The sequence below is a fragment of the Desmodus rotundus genome, chromosome 7 (genome assembly GCF_022682495.2).
Source record: "Desmodus rotundus isolate HL8 chromosome 7, HLdesRot8A.1, whole genome shotgun sequence".
Lineage (NCBI taxonomy): Eukaryota > Metazoa > Chordata > Mammalia > Chiroptera > Phyllostomidae > Desmodus > Desmodus rotundus.
Window position 1 is genome coordinate 89,359,174 of NC_071393.1, and position 18,931 is coordinate 89,378,104.

The following is an 18,931-nucleotide window of genomic DNA, read 5'->3' on the forward strand; positions in this document are numbered from 1 at the left end:
AAGAAATGGCATTTTTAGAATGTTCCCTAGAACCAACTTCCGCCCACCCAGTACAAACATAAGAAACATCTGTATCTGAGGCCTTGTCAACATTCAGACAAGGCGTGCTACATCTGTTTTCTCAATGAGACACTTCATTTCTGTTTATCTAGGATACCAACATTTTTTAAAAAAAAAGACAGCAAGCACAAAAACAACCGGTTGTTATGACAAACGGGTCTGAAAAGTTCAGCCAGTCAGCATGCGCGAACGCCTCCTCTAAGCCAATGGGAAGAGCGCGTCGTACGTACAGACGCCCAATGGGGGCGCGAGAGGCGCGGTATTTGAATCCTGAAACGAGACAACAGCCGAACCTTTCCAGCGTGCGGGCTAGGATCGCTGACCTAACGGCGTCGCGGACCTTTGTTCCCTCCTTCTGCTGTCCGCGTCTCTCCTAGGGCTGGGCTGGCACTCTTGCCTGCCGCGTCCCTCATGGCGCTGCTCCGACGCCCGACAGTGAGTGTACCGGCAACCCCCGACCGGGGCCAGGGGCTTCGGCCCTCCCCGACCCCCACCCCAGTCCCCTCCGCCGCCGCTCGCTCCTCTCTTCTACTCCCGCTTCTTTGTCCCAGCCGGCGCTGCTTTCCCCTTCTTCCGGCTGTCCGCTTCCCCGGTGGCCTCTCTCGGCCTGGGTTCCGCTCTCCGGTTCCCCGCCCCTGCGAGTCTCTGCACTGAGATGGGGGAACTCCTGGAAAGCGCCTCGGAGGTGGCCCCTGGAAAGCGAGCCCCTCGAGCCTGGGCCTAGTAGTCAGGAAACGATCCTGAGTGCTCGTTGTTGTTAGAGAGCTGTCTAAATATAGGGTTCTTGGGATTTCCTTGGAAAATCTGTTTTCAGACTCCTTACCCGTTAAGGGATCCGTGGTGGGGATGGGAAGAAGGACGGGAAGAAATACCGTGATCAGTAAAGTGTTCTGAATGTTGGATCATTTATTTCATCGTTGCAAAAAATCAAAGTGTTGACGGTATTTTGGAAATTTTTCCTGCAGACTTGAATTGTACTTGGATCTACTTTTCCTTTGCTGAAAAATAGAGAGTCAAAACACACCTGAGTTCCAACCTCCTGGCTTAAAGACTAGTGTAAAAAGCTGATTTAAATTTAATCACATTACCAGGCTTCCCCCTGTAAGCATTAAACTTCCAAACACTTTTAAAATGGCAATTACTGCTAGAAAAATTGAACAGTATGACTGAATACATTCAGGTTTTACTTTCTACCCTTTTGTGTATCTAAGTCGAACTGAGAAGTAATTTTTGTCTAATCTATTCCATAAAGTTCTTTCATAGTCAAATTCTTTCTATCCGGTAGGTCCATTCATATCCCCTGTTGGGAAACACTTTAGGATTAGAACTCCCAATTTCTGGGGGATAGGCAGTGCTGGTTTTTGTTTTTTTGTTTTTTTCTTTCTGTGACATGCTTTTCACTTCTATAATAAAATTATCTTTTTATGTATGAATTATTTTTCCTAAACTCATTTTGTCTAAAACAGGGTAAGGTCAACTAACAACTTTTATTTCATACAATTCCAACTTTCTCTGAATTGGAGAGTAAAACTCTTACACAAAAACTATTTCCTTTCTAAGTATCCTTAACATGGGAGAGTCTATGCTATGATAACCTCATTTTAAAAGTTGTTATCTCTACAAGATCATGGCTACATAAGCACTTACTATTTCTAGAATGGCATGAGAATCAAAGCTAGCCCTGGCTGGTGTGGCTCAGTGGATTGAGCACGGACCTGCGAACCAAAGGGTCCCTGGCTGGACTCCCACTGGAGGCACATGCCTGGGTTGCTGGCCAGGTCCCCAGTAGGGGGTGCTTGAAAGGCAACCACGCATTGATGTTTCCCTCTCTCCCTCCCTTCCCCTCTCTCTAAAAATAAATAAATAAAACCTTTTCTAAAAATTTAAAAAAAGAATCAAAGCTAGTTTAGTTTTTTTTTTTTTAATCCTCCCATGAGAATATATTGTTACTGATTTAAGAGAGAGAGAGACATTGATTGATTGCCTCCCATATGCCCATACTTGCCCCCGACCGGGGATCAAACTGGAAACGTAGGTATGTGCCCTGACTGGGAATCAAATCCACAACATTTTGGTGTATGGACAATGCTCCAACCAACTGCACCCCTGGCCAGGGCTCTAGTTTAGGTTTTAAACATCTGGTTTTTAAACTTCCCAACCCATTATAACTTTTTAATATTGTATCTTAATTGCACTTGTTACTAATCTCTGTAAAGGAAGGTTTTTAAATACTGTAGGTACCTTTAATATATAGGGCTCTGTAACAGGTGACGTGGGTGCTATACGGGAAATAATCACTTATCTGTTGAGCTCTTAGTGGGATTTTCTTTTATAGGTAACATAGACGAGTGAGCTGCCTAATTTACAGTGACGTTATCAAATGCGAATAGTGTTTTTAGACTTCCTGAAATGTGCCTTTTTGCTCTTAGCAATAGACCTCAGCATATTAACCTTTCCTAAAGCAATTCTGAATGTGGGTATCTGACACTAACCAAGTGTTTTCAATTGTCTCAACTTTTTAAAAGATCTTATTTATTTACTTATTTTTAGAGAGAGAGGAAGGGAGGGAGGAAGAGAGGGAGAGAAACATCAATGTGTGGTTGCCTCTCACACGTCCCCAGTTGGGGACCTGGCCCACAACCCAGGCATGTGCCCTGACTGGGAACCAAACCAGCGACCTTTTGGTTCGCAGGCCGGCACTCAATCCACTGAGCCATACCAGCCAGGGCTCAACTCTTTGTTATTTTTTTTAGGTGTCCACTGATTTAGAGAATATTGACACAGGAGTTAATTCTAAAGCGAAGAGTCATGTGACACTCCGTCGAGCAGTTTTAGAAGAAATTGGAAATCGGGTTACAACCAGAGCAACACAAGTAGCTAAGGTAAGAAACATGAGGACTGCATGTGTGCCCACTGAGGGCAACATTGCTGTCTTGCCCTGTTCACATTTCTTTTTCCTTGTAGAAAGCTCCGAACACGAAAGTACCTGTTCAACCCACCAAAACAACAAATGTCAACAAACAGCTGAAACCCGTTGCTTCTGTGAAACCAGTACAGATGAAAATGTTGGCTCCAAAGGTAGGGAGTTCTGAATTAACAAATGTACTTAATGAAGTAGACCATTTTTGGCTAGACTGCAAAAGATGGCCTTTTTCCACACTGCAACTTTTGAAGCCCATTCATAGCTAGAGTTCTACTGTGAAACAACACTGTAGGAAATGAATATATACAACTTTTTTAGTGACGATGCCTCAGTTTAATATTTATGACCTTGAATAACAAAATTATTTACCATAATATCTAAATAAGTGTAGTGATCTCCTAGTGAAATTTGGTAAGTTTTATTAAAATAATCCACCATAAAAATGAACTTGCCCATGAAGCTGTGGAATCTCACAATTCTGAAACCCACACTCGGGTAAGAACAAGGAAATACCAACATTCTGGGTTGATAAGTTGTAGTCTCTGTGACTGGTTAACTCCGCCTGTTCCCCTTCCACCGTGTTTAAGTTATGCATGCTCTCATTCCTAGGTGACATATACTCATGCGATTACTATGAGACTAGCACTGTTGTAGGTGCTGAGAATGCAACAACTACTTGGCTTTTTCCAGCTCAAAGATATATATGTGTAACCGTATGAAATTTTTCAAAATAAAACATTGGTTATATTTGAGAAATATATACATTGAACACTTACTATATACATCCAGTCATGTTAAGGCTGAAAAAGAGGCATCTTGTCTTCAGAAAGTTTATCTAGAAGGGACAAACGTACCTGAAAATGAAAGCACTGATCCTAGGGAATGATGCTAGGTGCCGTGGGCAATGCATTTGATGGAATGTCCAATGACGGGTTGACAGAAATGCTGCTCTAGGAAAGGGCATCGAAAGTGGGAAGAGAATGCTGCAGGATGCAGTAGTCAGGGGAAGCTTCATGGAATGAGTGGCATTTGGAAGGACAGGGAGAGGCTGACAGGAAAAAGCACCTTTCAAGGTAATGGAGCAGTAGCGAGAATTAAGGCACCAAAGTGGGAACAGGCCTACAATCATGCCCTTCAGGTAAGGAGTCTGCAAATCTATACTGGGTCAGGTTTGAGTGAGGAAGCAGAATATAAATTTGGGAGAAGGTTGCAGTTGGATTTGAAGGCCTTGGAATTTGGGTTTTATCCTGTAAGGCAGCAATTTATAATCTTTTTCATCTCATGACACACATAAACTAATTACTAAAAATTATGTGGCACAAAAATTTGTTTTTTGCTGATCTGACAAAACAATAGGTATAGGTATAATTTTGATTCATTCACACCAGATGGCTATTGTTGTGTTGGCTGCTGTCAATTTGTAATTTAACCATCTAAGGGAAAGGGCATCGGTGCCCCTGACTATATATATAGTCAGGTATTGCATGTTTTAAATATTCTTGTAGCACACCGGTTGAAAATTGCTGCTGTAAGGCAGCGCGGGATCTGAAAAGTTGAGGAGAGAAGTGGTGAAAGCAGTGTAGGGCGGCCATGGAAGGGCCATGAATTAGGAGGTATTGTGATTGTCTAAGCAGGAGCTGATGACGGTCTTGAACTAGCCTATGCAGGTGCTAGGAGACGGCATTAAATGTTTTAGAGTGCGCCAGAAGTGCTTTCACAGATAGCATCTTGAATGCAGAAGAAATTCTTTGGATATGTTGCTTGAAGTAAAGACGTGAGACCCTTAAGCACTGACTATTTAAGAAACCATTAGGAATAAGTTAATAAAAAATAGGGACGTCAAGAGAGGAAGGTAGCTTTGGAGAAGGTGTCTTGTTTGGTTTTAGTTGTGTTGAGGTAACAGAGCGACATTCACTTGGAAATGGACCAGCAACATCTAGAGGAGCGGGACAGACTTAGGAGGCTTCTACTTAGAAGAGATGATGGCAAGGATGTTGCTGCTCATAAGAAAGAAGGAAAGAGTTTCAAATCAAGAACTAAAGCACAGAATAAATACTCAAGATCGGCCTTCCTTTAATGGGCCTTTTCTGGGAGGTGTCCAGTGGCCTCCTAAATGTGAAACCCAAAGCAGCTTTTCAGACCTTGGGCTCCTGACTATTAGGAAGCATTTTGTATGCGTGACTGTTTGAATGAGGTTCTTCCCACATTTCAGGAGGGCCATCTGGCACTATACTTCAGATGGTTATTCTACATACTTAGTAAGTGTGTTTTTAAAAATTTATCCTAAGAAAATGATCAGAGAAACAGTCTAGAACATTTAAATAGTGCTGTAATGAATATTTCTTATATAAAAGAGAAATATTTTATATTAGATCAATCCAATCCATTCAATGAAATGCTGTAAATACCATGTTTTATTTACTTATTTTTTAAGATTTTTAAAATTTATGTTTAGAGAGAGGGGAAGGGAGGGAGAAAGAGGAGAGAAACATCAGTTGTTGCCTCTCACACTCCCCTAGCTGGGGACCTGGCCCGCATCCCAGGCATGTGTCCTGACTGGGAATCGAACAGGGGGCGCTTTGGTTTGCAGGAGGACACCTAACCCACTTAACCACACCAGTCAGGGCTATAAATACCATGTTTTAATAGAATACTTAAAAGATGTCAAAGTATCTTACATTAGAAAAAAAATCAGATTATTATTCAATATGATGCAGTGAAACCCCAAATTTGCTTTTAAAAGTGTGCATTTATCTGCAAAATATTGATGGTAGTTATTTCATCAAGTTATATTGAGTTTCATTTTCTTTCTTCAAATATTTAGACTTTTCACCATAGGTACATATTACTGTTTGATTTGGAGAAGGAAAAAAAGACAAAAAAAAAACACCCCAAAAAAGAAGAGAAAGAAAGAAAGAAAGCAAAGAACCAAAAATATTGTGAACAAAACAAAGGATAAATTACTTCAGAAACTCACTGTTTGATTTCCCTGTACTCCATACTTTGTTCTTCTTTTTTTAAGATTTTTATTTATTTTCAGAGAGAGGGGAAGGGAGGGAGAAAGAGAAGAAGAGAGACTTCAGTTGGCTGCCTCTCGCATGCCCCAAACCAGGGACCTGGCCCACAACCCAGGCACGTGCTCTGACTGGGTATTGAACCGATGACCCTTTAGTTCACAGGCTGGTGCTCAGTACACTAAGCCACACCAGCAAGGGCCTCCACATCTTCTTGGCTGACTTCCTTTTTCTCTAGCTTCCTGACAAAACAGGCCACTATTTTTCTGATAAAGAATTATGGACCTATAGCTCATTTCATATAAAAATCATTTCTGTGATTGAAAGGTGCTTCTAGTTTCAGAACACATCAGGGATTGATGAGCAATGATTGTTTCCAATTCAGATGCACTTTTTCTCTGGAAAAAAAAAAAAGGTCCATAATTTAGGAGAAGCCCCACCTCCTGGTAGGTTAGCCCCTCCCTTTGCCTACTTGTCTCTGTCAGCCCTCTGGTTTTTGCTCTGTCCTCTGCTCCATCTGCAGTCACTGCTATTCCTTACAGCCAGTCCCTACAGGTTTTTAAAATGCCAGCTGAGCACAAGGAAAGCTGATAACACAGATGTTCCCAGACCTCTAATCAGTGGAATTCACCCTATCCCCTGCAAAACTGGAGGTCAGGTTTCTGTCTTGTAGCAGATGAAGCAACTGGATCACCAGAGATTCCGGCTGAGACCTTGAAAGGGTTTCAGCCATTCACAGGTATTTGCAGGAGCTTATTATCCTGCAAATTTTGGAGAAAAGAGTGTGTTTTTTGTTTTGTTGCGTTTTTTTGCGGAGTAATGAAGCTTTGGCGAACACTGAGTAGTTTGAAAGAGGGAGAAATCCTTTTACGAGCCCCATGTTTGCTGGGCACTGGGGAAACAAGTGGGATGAACGAACCATCGACTTTGTCTTTAAGTAGTTCCCAATCAAGTTGGGAAGGTAGGGGAAAAGCATGCCTTGCTGTGCTGTAATGGGCTGTAAAAGAGATAGATGCAAGCTTAGGAAGTGAACTGGGGAATGGCAGCTAGAAATACGTGTGAGATTTTAGATTTACAGATTTGATTTCAACACTGAATTCAGGGATAGTCATTATTTTCAAACATAAGAATATTTTATGACCTAACCCTAATACAAAAAGTATGTATAAAAGGGAATTAAGCACAATCGTTCATATTAAATCAAAAAGAGTACCTTTCATTTTTAAATACCCAAGAAATATAGTCATAAAAAAGCAAGACAATGCAGAAATATATAGAGTGCACAGAACCAAAAAGTTCAGTTCATTTTTACTACTCTCGTCCCCCCAAAGTTTCATTCCACCGCACAGCACCTTCCCTAAAGCTAATCACCAGTAACCAGCTGTGCCTTTCTGCAGTTATGGGTGCCTGTGTACCACGAGTACACACTCACTGCTACAAATCACGGGCTGATTAGAGTCAGCAGTCTTACTCGGAGTCCTTCTTTGTTGCACTTAATTGACATTGATTTATGATGTAAACATCATAAATTTAGTAAATAAAGGAACTCTGTGTTTTAACAAGACTTGTGTAAGTACCTGTGTATTTGCCTATCAATATTAATCGTTCTCGCAACAACTCAGCTCATTCAATGTCAGTACTTGGAGAACTTCAGTAGCCTTTACTTACACTCCACCCTGCTCCTGATCAAACAGGAGTTTCTCAAGTTCAGCAAAATCTCACATCTTCATTGTTTCTCTCTCTCTTTTTTTAAGATTTTATTTATTTTTAGGGAGAGGAGAAGGGAGGGAGAAAGAGAGGGAAACATTGACATGTGAGCAATAATACATCACTCAGTTGCCTCTTGCACACCCCCAACTGGGGACCTGGCCTGCAACCCAGGCATGGGCCCTGACTGGGAATCTAACCGGTGACCTTCCGGTTTGTGGGCCAGCACTCAATCCACTGCGCCACACCACCCGGGGCTCTCGTCTTCATTGTTTCTGGTAGGAGTTTTCACTTACCTCTTGACAGCCCACACCTGAAGGTTTTTATTCAGGCTGATTTTGTCATTCAGAGTTTGTGCCACTTAACTAGCTGAAACATTTTTTAATTTTGCATGCAGCAGGCACTGGGCAGAGGGTTGTACAATTGGTTCATAGGGCTTAAGCTACCACCCACACGGGTGAGTGGGATCTTAGAAGGGATTTTAGAATAATTATGTTGGAGTCCAAAAGGAAAGCTTTTAGGAAATTCTAAACTAAGGACCAGAGCAATTATCTTTGTATCATCCCGGTGGTTTTAGGATATAGCAAAACTCAGGTGTACTTCTGAATAGACATAGGTAAACATTTCAAGCTGCTAATGCAGCACATGACGATACCCTCTGCCTCCTTAAGCCAGCTTCCTGGAACTGACCGCCCTTCCTGGGGAGAGTGACAACACTTATCCTTGAAAAGTAACCTTAAACTGAAGCTACATATGCTTATTAAAATGCACATCAGATTCTCATCAGTCTTGTTCAGTTCCTTCAGTGGGTTCACTTACCTTAGGGTGAAATCTAAACTCTTTGCTCACCTTTCCAGCACATCTCTGCATACGTCACACGTGCTCTCCTGCCATCCCAAATCAATGTGTAGTCCCCAGACTTGCCTTTACCTCTTGGCTTCCCCTGGGACTTTGCACCGGCGTACCTTTTGCCTACTCATTTTCCTGAAGGTCTTCCCACTCTGGGAACCTTCCCTAGGTTTCTCCCTGGTACCCCCAGTTGCGTTTCTTACTTATTCTAGCCCCTCGAGGTTCTTAAATTCTTGAATAAATTGCATGTCTACCTGTATACCTCTTGTTCTCCTGGCCCCTCCTCAGTTTGATAACTTTGATTTAAGAGGGAAGGGCTGTTTTGAAATTCTCTGTATATTTTGTTGTTATTTTATCCTTCTGTAAGATTGGAAACTATAATCACTGAGCTTTAATGTACATAAGTCAAAATTGTTTATTATACAGTCTTTCTATATTTTATTTCTTTAATACATATTCTTCATAGCCTAGCAATTCGGTTAGGTTTTACTTTGAGAAGTACCTCTCATTCTTTTAAAAAGTAATGGTTTATTTATATTTCATTACTAAACATTTGTTTTAACTTCATATATTTTTAATGTGTGTTTTTTTTTTAATAAATAATCACTGTCAGCATACAAAAATAATTACTGGGTCTGTACTTGCTCCGCCTTTGCTCCCTTCTCCTATTTGATTCGTGGGCTGGAACGCGCTTTCCCGCTTCGTATGTGCCGGACATTTTCTCCATTTAGAATAAATTAGTTGGTGAGAAGAAAACATCACACTGGTAGAAAAGGCTCCTGCTAAAGTGAACTGTCAGCTGTAGGACCCTCTAAACCCAGGTGTCTAAGTTTCTTCCCGTAAATATTTATCGAGCACCTACTGTGTGTTAGGGATGATACAGATATTTGAGGCAAAATCAATTTAAATAAATGTAAACTTACAGAGCTTACATTCTAGCAGAGGTAGACAGGAAGTGATACACACCATACATATGTAAACTCTTTATTAGAAGTTTATAGTTTATACGGGGGGAAAAACACAGAGAAATGAAACATGTGGGGGGAGGGCAGGGAATAGAAAGCAGATGGTCATTTTAAATACAAATCGGGATAGACCTCACTGAGAAGGTATCATTTAAACAAAACTTGAAGGTGAGGGAATTACCCTTGTGAATACAGGGGCAGGAATGTCCGGGAATGTTTTTGAGGAGGGAGGCCCGTAGGCTGGAGTGAGGGAAAGCGAGGGGAGAGATGCTGGCGACGGGGCAGCAAGGGAAGGGGGAGAGCCGGGTGACACAGGGCCCACAGGCCATCGTGAAGACTTAAGTTTTCAATCTGAGTATAATTAGACAGTTTTAAACAAAGGAGTAGATCTCTAAAAACATTTACTATATTGTGAATTATTCACCAATTACTCTGAAATGTATTCATTTTGGCTTTAACGTATTTCAAAAACGCATATGATAATTTTAGACCAGTTGGCTCTGCATGTGTTTGTGATGAAGGCTACTCCTAAGGCGGTCATACATGGACTTGAATTTGTCTATGTAGGGTCCTTCTCCCACACCTGAGGACAGCTCCATGAAGGAGGAGAACCTCTGTCAAGCTTTCTCTGATGCCTTGCTGTGCAAAATCGAGGATATTGATACTGAAGATGGGGAGAACCCTCAGCTCTGCAGTGACTACGTTAAGGATATCTACCAGTACCTACGGCAGCTAGAGGTGCGTGGTCTTTGGTGTTTTTGTTGTGTAAGCAGTATGGAATGTACCACACAGCTGGAAAGGAAACGAGGTCAGCTCTTTAAACTTTTAATTCTACCAACAGGTTCTGCAGTCCATAAATGCACATTTCTTAGACGGAAGAGAGATAAATGGACGGATGCGCGCCATACTGGTGGACTGGCTGGTGCAAGTCCATTCCAAGTTTAGGCTGCTGCAGGAGACCCTGTACATGTGCATCGCCATTATGGATCGATTTTTACAAGTAAGTGTGACTTCAGGGACTTTGTACCAGTAGCTCACGGAACACTGCGTTTTTGCAGTACCAGGATGTGGTATCTCTGAAGAAAAGACGAAAAGCCAATTTATGAGAAGCCAAAGAAATGTAGGTGCTAGGATGAGAAGCAGTCCAAGTGTGTCAAACCTCTGATGATGCTGACCAACGTGGGCATTTTTGTCGGGCCACCCAGCTGACAAGTGCTCAGGGAGATGCTGCATTGCCAGTCATTCATCAAAGGAAATATACCAGCAGATGGTCTGAAAGTCAGTGTGGAGCCTGCGGTGCCTTCAGACGCTGGATTTCCAGGCCTGCTTGCATGGTTTCTGTAGCTCGGTATTCTTTGCTGTTAAGTTTCCTCTGAAAAGTGAGGAGTTTGTCTAGAGAACTAAACAGGTGCCAGCTAGCAGTGGCATTGAATCACGAGAGAAGTGGGAGGAGGCAGGATTTTTTTTAAAGGGTTGGGGAGTGTCGTCCAGTGTTTTTGGTGTTTTAAAAAAAGGGTGTGTGTGAGGAGCGTACCAGAATGTGAAGTCTCAAGTAAAGAGGAATGTAAAAAATTAAGCTGAGAGGCAGAAATGATCATCAAAATATTTACCAATTGGTAATGCAAAACACCAACCACTTAGGAGAAATTCCAGCCATAAACCATTGGTGTGTTATCTACCAAACAATGGCCTTGCAAATTGGACTGATTTAAAGTCAACATTTATGATACAGATTTAGGTCAAGTACAAAGTATCCAACAATAACTGTGTTTATAATAATGACCCTGAGATACTATAAAATCCTAAGAAACCATAGATTTGGTGGTTTTTATTATACAAGTGGTTTACATTATATAATCTTTTTTGGGGGATAGATTTTCAATAATTAGAGTTGAAGCAAGAAAAGCAAAGTCCCAGTTTCTTTCTTTTTTTTTTTAAGGAAATTAATGGCAACCTTACACTCTTGGCTGAGATTTTCATTGACTCTGAAGCACTTTTGAAAGATTCTTCAGGCTGACTGATAAGTGCACTTTTGGAGAGGATTAAGGAAACATTTGCAAACCCCCCTCCTTGTCCCCAGGCGTCGGTTAAACCCCTGCTCTTTGGCGTGGCCTCCTCCTGACTTAGACCGTGTTGCGTGTCGTGTAGGGGCTTCCCAGACACTCAGACCAGGATAGCGGTCATGGACCAGCAACAGCGATTGAATAGTCGATTGAATAGTCTCGGACGGCTGTCTGGGCCTTTTCTTAGAGGCCGTCTGTTTGTAAGTGGGGGAAAAATAGGTAATTCCTAGGGTTTTTGTGATGATTTGATGAGACGATTGTTGGAATCTTCACAGTGTTCCTGGCACGTGGTGAGCACAGTAACAGACAGCTGTGGTGGTGTTGCTGTTTACAGTTAGGTTTCCTGCGCGAGCAGAGTTGATGTGCATGGCTCTGGGACTTAGTTCCCTCCCGTTCTCTTCCACCCAGATTCTCGGTCTTGTTAGGTGTGACTTTGACACATTCTCCCTCAACTAGGTTCAGCCAGTCTCTCGCAAAAAGCTTCAACTGGTTGGGATTACAGCTTTGCTCTTGGCCTCCAAGTATGAGGAGATGTTTTCTCCAAATATTGAAGACTTCGTTTATATCACAGACAACGCGTATACCGGTGCCCAAATCCGAGAAATGGAAGCTCTAATTTTGAAAGAACTGAAATTTGAGTTGGGTCGGCCTTTGCCACTGCATTTCTTAAGGCGGGCATCAAAAGCCGGGGAGGTAAGTGCCTCCCATTCTGTGGGAGACTCGATTTTGCTGTTTGTTGTCTCACTCAGAAACACTAATCTGTTTAAAGGGAAGCTTATGAATTTGTAGGAAACATCTTCTTAGGTAAGTCCTAATACTTACCTCATCAGTTCTGAAGATGAAAAGACCTCACGTTCTCTGTAACATACTGTGGAGTGGAGCAGTTTCTGAGAAGGAAAAGTGAATTACATGGATTTGAGTTCTTAGGCATTCACTCAGAATTTTGCAAGATAAAAATGTTACTGTGCTTCTTACTGTCCCTGGCTCTTCTTTCATAGGTTGATGTTGAACAGCACACTTTAGCCAAATACTTGATGGAACTGACTCTCATTGACTACGACATGGTGCATTATCACCCTTCCAAGGTGGCAGCGGCTGCTTCTTGCCTGTCCCAGAAGGTTCTAGGCCAAGGAAAATGGGTGAGTGTTGGATTTAAGAAATTAGGTCTTATTTTAGGCCCTGTTGATAGTGAAGGGCTTAGCATTTTCACAACACTGTCCTTAAACAATTGCTAAAGTCCAAAGGCCTCAAAGAAAGCTGCTGGGAACGATTCAGATGGAGAGTAGGCGATGATACGATGGTACACGAATACATTATAGAGTTGTAAAGAAGGAGGAAGTCTGCTAAGAACTGATACGCTAAGATTTCTGGGATATTTTGTTAAGTGAAAACAAGCAAGTTATGAAGCACACAAGAGAAGCATGGCCAGGGCCCAACGGATTTGCCAGTACAGATAAAATGAGCCGCTTTTAGATTCATACACGGAGCAAGGTGCTGGCTCTGTGCCTCACGCGCCACAGAGGACAACACTGAAATAAAAGGGGCCGGATGAGTGCAGTGCAGGCATGGGATACCGTTTCGGGCATGAGCAATGCTAGGCTCCCACTAAGCAGCTGCATAGTCTGTAGCTGAACCCTGAGGCGTCAGCAGAGCAAGAGCCTCTTCAGACCCAGGAGGGGGTGAGAAATGGTCTCCTAACAGCCTCCCAGCGGAGGCAGGGAGGTGAGTGGGAGCGCACCTGGGGGCAGCTCCTTCCAAGCCGACCATCCCCTCAGGTTCCAGGGGGATCACAGAGCATTTTGCCAAGAGAGATAAGCCCTGGTTCAGGCCCTCGCCTGCGTGGCCAGTGTGGATACATGCAAGATTACCAAGGCACCGTGGTGGAGCTGCTGCTTCTATTCTAGTGTATACAGCGTACACTTTATGTAAGAAAGAAGGGAAATAAGAGAGAGTATATGTTTCTGTGTTTATGTATTTGCTCATTTTTGAAAAACAGAGGAACTAGACCAGAAACTACTGTGAATGGAGACCTGTGAAGTTAGGTGGGAACAGAGGACGGAGCAGGACTGCTGGTTGGAATTTCTGTTAACTTGTATAGGATATAATGTATTTTTTTTGACTTTTGAACAATAGGAACGTTTTATGCAAACCCTGAAATGGAATTAAGCAAAGACAGTGTCATTATGTATCAAGTTGGTAACAGAACATAGGGAAAAATTAATTCAAGTGACTTCCTTACACAGCACTCTAACTGTGAAGTTAGACAAAACAAAGGACAAAAAAGCTAACATACTTAAAGTTTACTTAGGAGGTTTATATCAAATCTGTTTTTGGAAATGTCAGTAAATGCATAACGAAAGGACCGAGAAACAAAACAGTGACCACCCAGTAGCAATCAACGTACCTGGTACCCACAACTTGGATAGGACCCCAGCTCCTCTGCGAAACAGCTGATTTCAGGGCTCTGGCAGGGGGATTCAAGGCGAGCCTAGACCCAGTTGTAGCATATAGCAACCAAAGGTCAATGCAACGGGGTTACAGCAAAAAGGAAATGGGGACTGACCTGAAAAGGCTTTAATTGATTAAATTTGAGCATTACAAAGAACAGTGAAAGTGAGAGATTATAATGCATTTTTAAAAATCCACAGGTCCATAATGATAAAGGAAGGAAGAAAGGGAGAGAGGGAGAGAATGGGGTGGGGGACTTTTTTCTAATCAGTAGAATGCCAGCTGATTAAAGTAGAAAGAATGGTAGAGTTAGAAATTAACCAGTTTAATTCATCAATTGATGCAAATGTCATTAAGTGAAATAATTTTGGGGAACAAGATTTACATTGTCCCAAAATACCACCTCACAGGTAGTAACACTGAAGAAAAACTACCTGTGTGATGGTGAAGTCAGTTAGTTACCACTTTACCCTGGTGATGAAACTTGGCATCACCCTTGGTGGAACCTCCTGGTTTGACCTGCCTTCTGGTGCAATAGAAAGTACACATTGTCCCCCACATAGAATTCATGCCCAAGGTGTTTGACACAGCTTCGTCAGTCAGGAAAGCTCTCAGACAAATCCAAAACTTGGGATGTTCTAAAAGCAAACTGGCCTGCGTTCTTCAAAAAAGTGAACATTATTGAAAGCCAAGAAAATGGAAAAAATTTTTAAAGATTTTATTTATTTTTAGAGAGGGGAAGGGAGGAAGGAAGAGAGGGAGAGAAATACTGATTGGTTGTCTCTTGTACACACCCTGACCTGCAACCCCAGGAGTCGAACCAGCAGCCTTGCGCTTTGTGGGATAACACCCAACCAGCTGAGCCACACCAGTCAGGGCAGAAGTTGTATTAAATCTGAAAAAGACTAAAGACACAACAACCAATATGTACTGTGTGTACCTTGATTGGACCCTGGATGTAAAAGGACAAAGCTATAGAACATATACTGGGGAAAAGGGGAGAAATTTGAATATTAACTATGCATTAGATGATATATTATGGGTTGTTGATAATGTTTCTTATGAGCTGGTGATGATGCTATTGTGACTAGGTAGGAGGATATTGTTAGAGGATGCTTCAGGTATCTGTAACTCACCTGCAAATGGTTCAGCAAAACTTGTGTGTTGACTTTTGAACAACGCAGGTCTGAATTGGGCAGGTGCCCTTATATGTGAACTTTTTTTAATTGACCCGTGCAGTTCAAAGCACTGTTGTTCAAGGTCAAGGGTCAGCTCCAAGGCTGGGAATCTGTGTATGGGGAGAGCTGACTGTGGTTCTGTACGGTTTCCAATGCGAGGGAAGCCAGCGCCACGGACTCCCCAGTTGTTCAAGGGTCAGGTGTGTGTGTGGTCCCTCACAGAGGGAACTCGCATGCACCTCATATAAATAAATGTGTATTTTATATACACAATTGTGTGTGTATGTTACATATATACACATATAATTTTCCCTGCACTATTTAAAAGTGAGTTGCAAACACCGTGATAAAGTGGCAAAATGTTAATAATTGATGGATCTACACAAATGGTATCAGATGTTCATTATATTATTCTTTCAGTTTTTCTGTAGATTTGAAATTTTGAATAAAAGGCTTGAGGCAAAAAGGCCACTGGTATGTGCGTGGCACATAGTTCTGGTACCGGGGGCTCTTTTTAGCCAGATTACGTGATTCTCAGACACGTTTGCTTGGGCTCTAACCCTATGAACTATAGGTCTCCCTGTTTCCTTGGAATTCATTTCTTCTTTTTTAAACCTGTTTAATTTAATTATTTTTAAAAGATTTTTAAATTTTATTTTTAGAGAGAGGGGAAGGGAGGAAGAAAGAATGGGAGAGAAATATTGATATGCAAGAGAAACATCAATTAGTTGCCTCTCACACATCCCCAACCAGGGACTGGCTTGCAACCCAGACATGTGCCCTGACCGGGATTCAAACCAGTGACCTTTATGTTTGCAGGACAACACCCATCCCATCAAGCTACACCAGTGAGGGCTAACCTGTTTTAGGATTAAGATTAATTTTGGCTTATTTTCCCAATTATATTGTACATGTGAAAGAGATATATTTCAGGTTTTAGAATTTATCATAGAACTGAAGTCAAGTCAGGTTACGTATCTTCATACATGACAAGTCTTATTTTCAGTCAACAACTGTCCTTTGCTTGAATTTTGTTCCCTGGAGGCTCGGCCCTGAGACTGGGCATGGAGATTTCTCTGGGTGCTCTCTGCTAATTGTGCAGGGCCCAACAAGAGAATCCTGCGTAGCTCTTCTGGATTCGGTAGATTAGATTGCTTCCTTCCTATGGTCTAGTTTTTGTCATGATTCCGGGCTATCATGCTCCCCATCGGTCACTGTCATTTGGGCTTTGATGGGAGGACATGTGATACGTATTAGTCCCGGGTCTCTGCCATAATTGTGGAGGGGGCATTTCTTTGTTGGGTTCGTTTCTACTCTGTCCTACTTTCCGTCCCCTTTCAGTGAGGTGAGAGAGAGAAGCATGAAAGCTTTGTTACGTGAAGTACCCTACTTAACCCATGTAACCTTCTTTTAAAAATACTACTACGGGAAGTTTGGCACTTGGTTTAGCTGAGAGCCGCATAGCATCTTGATTTAGCCCTGCTCAGAGTCAGAGTCATCCCGCATTTCCTGGCTGCTCTGCTCATACTTCGATAGTGATTAGGGCTGTGATTGAGTTTCCAGGAGGTAAGATTATTCTTTTACAGCTTTTACATAAGTAACGTCAGCATGTATAAGAGGGGCTCTTCTAAAGAAGTGGAGGCTTTATCTCGCCCCTTCTCTTTGCATTGTGTTCCAGAACTTAAAGCAGCAGTATTATACTGGATACACAGAGAACGAGGTATTGGAAGTCATGCAGCACATGGCCAAAAATGTAGTGAGAGTAAATGAAAACCTAACGAAATTCATCGTAAGTACTTTCCTAACCTGTGAAAAGCATTGGATTTTAGGTTTTGCGTATGAGAGTCCGTGTATCTATGTGTGTTTGTGTTTTCATGGACACATATTGGCATATGTGAGTTTATTTTACCACAAACTGTAATTTTCTCGTACAGCAGGGGATGGAGCATACTGACAACTCTGAAAGCAGACTCTTTAAAGCAAGGTAGATAGGCTAACGCCGTCCAGGCTCAGATTAGTCAGCCTGGCAACAGCAGCCCAAGGGATTTCTCCACACCTGCCCCCGTATCCGGGCAGGGTGCTCAGCAAGCAGGGCAGGCTGGTCAGCTTGTGCTCTGCAACAGCGAGGGCCTACCTCAAACGGCCCTGTGGAAGGCTTGGGTATTCAGGTGATGGTACTCGGGGCCTGTGTCCAGGATCTTTCAGGTTAATGACTGAAAGGCACCTGCATAGCAAGCATGGTGAAGGAGGGGAAAGAAGCCCATTCAGGAAGGGTCCTGTATGGCCTACCTGACAGAAGGAGCCAGAGGAGGTTGGGCACTGTCCTGCACTCACGTGACACTGAACATCAGAGCTTAGCAAGCGTCTGCTGACACAGAGCGAGGCACTTGTACAAAGTGCCCTCCCATCCTGATTTAGTTCACCTTGGAAGCATAATGTGCCTCAGTCCTGAGAGCCTGGGCTCTGCTAATAAGCACAGGTTGCCACTCACTTTTATTGCCAGTGACTGCCGCCATCCTGGCAAGCCTGTTGCATCCTGACAGCACTTAGTTATAATAAACACAGCCTCTACCTCCCACCCTTCTGGTAGCTTAAGAGAAAAAGCCTGCTCCTCAGACCTGAAAATCTTCTGGCTCCCCATCCCCTATACTACCAGCTGGGCTTTCTCCATTACTAGGCAAGGAAGGGAATTGTCAGGTACAACATAGTAAGAACCCAGAGCACTTGCTGGCTTTGGCGATTCCGTATCATCCTGCCGTCTGCAGGTTGTGGGTCTGGCCCTTCAGTACTTGTTAGACTAGGAACAAGGCGGAAAGGGAAAGGGAGCGGGGTCCGATGTGTCCTTAACCACAGGTGACTTCTGCAGGCCATCAAGAACAAGTACGCAAGCAGCAAACTCCTGAAGATCAGCACCATTCCTCAGCTGAATGCAAAAGCCGTCCAGGAGCTCGCCTCACCGCTGATGGGACGGGCCTAGGCCCCAGGATCCTCGAGGAAGAGTGCTTCGTCTATGCACTTTGTCTTGCTGATTTGGAATTCCTGACTTTGTATTATATATAATTCTGTGGTCTATTGCACAAAATCTCTTCTCAGACCTATTTTTCTAACTATATATTGAAGAAAAATAAAGGTATTGATTTTTCTTAAGGTATCCAGTGTATAAATACTTATTTGTGTGTTCCATACTGAAGAACTCAGTAGACAGTTGCTTTAACTGATTTCTTTTTGAGCTGTTATGAATAGCATATAAAATGTTGTCTTTATGGCTTTGGGAAACACTACCATTTTCTCAGGTGGGAAAAACTAGAACTTGGCTTCAGTGAATGCCAAACCATTCTTAAACTTTTTTAAAAACATCTTATTTACTTTTTAGAGAAGGGAAGAGATGGAGAAAGAGAGGAGGAGAAACATCAATGTGTGGTTGCCTCTTGTGCACCCCCTACTGGGCTGCAACTCAGGCATGTGCCCTGACTGGGGATCGAACCAGCGACCCCTTGGTTTGCAGGCTGGCCCCCAATCCACTGAGCCACAGCAGCCAGGGCCCATTCTTAAACTTCGTGAATATAAAAAATTAATTTATTATGAGAATTTAAAATGAGAGGACAACCTTGACAGTTCCCCTTCTAGAAACTACTCAACTATTCTCTTTATTCCTGTGTAGTAACACCTGGCCCACTAGGGCTTGGCCACCATAAGTAACCCTCACAACATGTCTCGGTATCAA

The 18,931-nt window shown here is 42.7% G+C and overlaps 1 protein-coding gene across 1 annotated transcript; it reads left to right on the plus strand.

Annotated features, from left to right (window-relative positions):
• Nucleotides 1-326: 326 nt before the first annotated feature.
• On the plus strand, nt 327-18,358 carry CCNB2 (cyclin B2). Its single transcript, XM_024567805.3, has 9 exons — nt 327-495; nt 2,814-2,942; nt 3,025-3,138; nt 10,086-10,256; nt 10,360-10,518; nt 12,038-12,274; nt 12,580-12,720; nt 16,886-16,996; nt 18,074-18,358. Exons 1-9 carry the CDS (start codon nt 472-474, stop codon nt 18,182-18,184), a joined length of 1,197 nt encoding a protein of 398 aa, XP_024423573.1. The 5' UTR covers nt 327-471; the 3' UTR covers nt 18,185-18,358.
• The last annotated feature ends 573 nt before the right edge of the window (nt 18,359-18,931 follow it).

What these genes read in the sequence shown, in the direction of transcription:
- CCNB2 (XM_024567805.3), top strand. Translation starts at nt 472, where the DNA reads ATGGCGCTGCTCCGACGCCCGACA. An exon ending in CGCTGCTCCGACGCCCGACA is followed by an intron (nt 496 to 2,813) that starts GTGAGTGTACCG and finishes TATTTTTTTTAG; the next exon opens with GTGTCCACTGATTTAGAGAA. An exon ending in AGTACCTACGGCAGCTAGAG is followed by an intron (nt 10,257 to 10,359) that starts GTGCGTGGTCTT and finishes TTCTACCAACAG; the next exon opens with GTTCTGCAGTCCATAAATGC.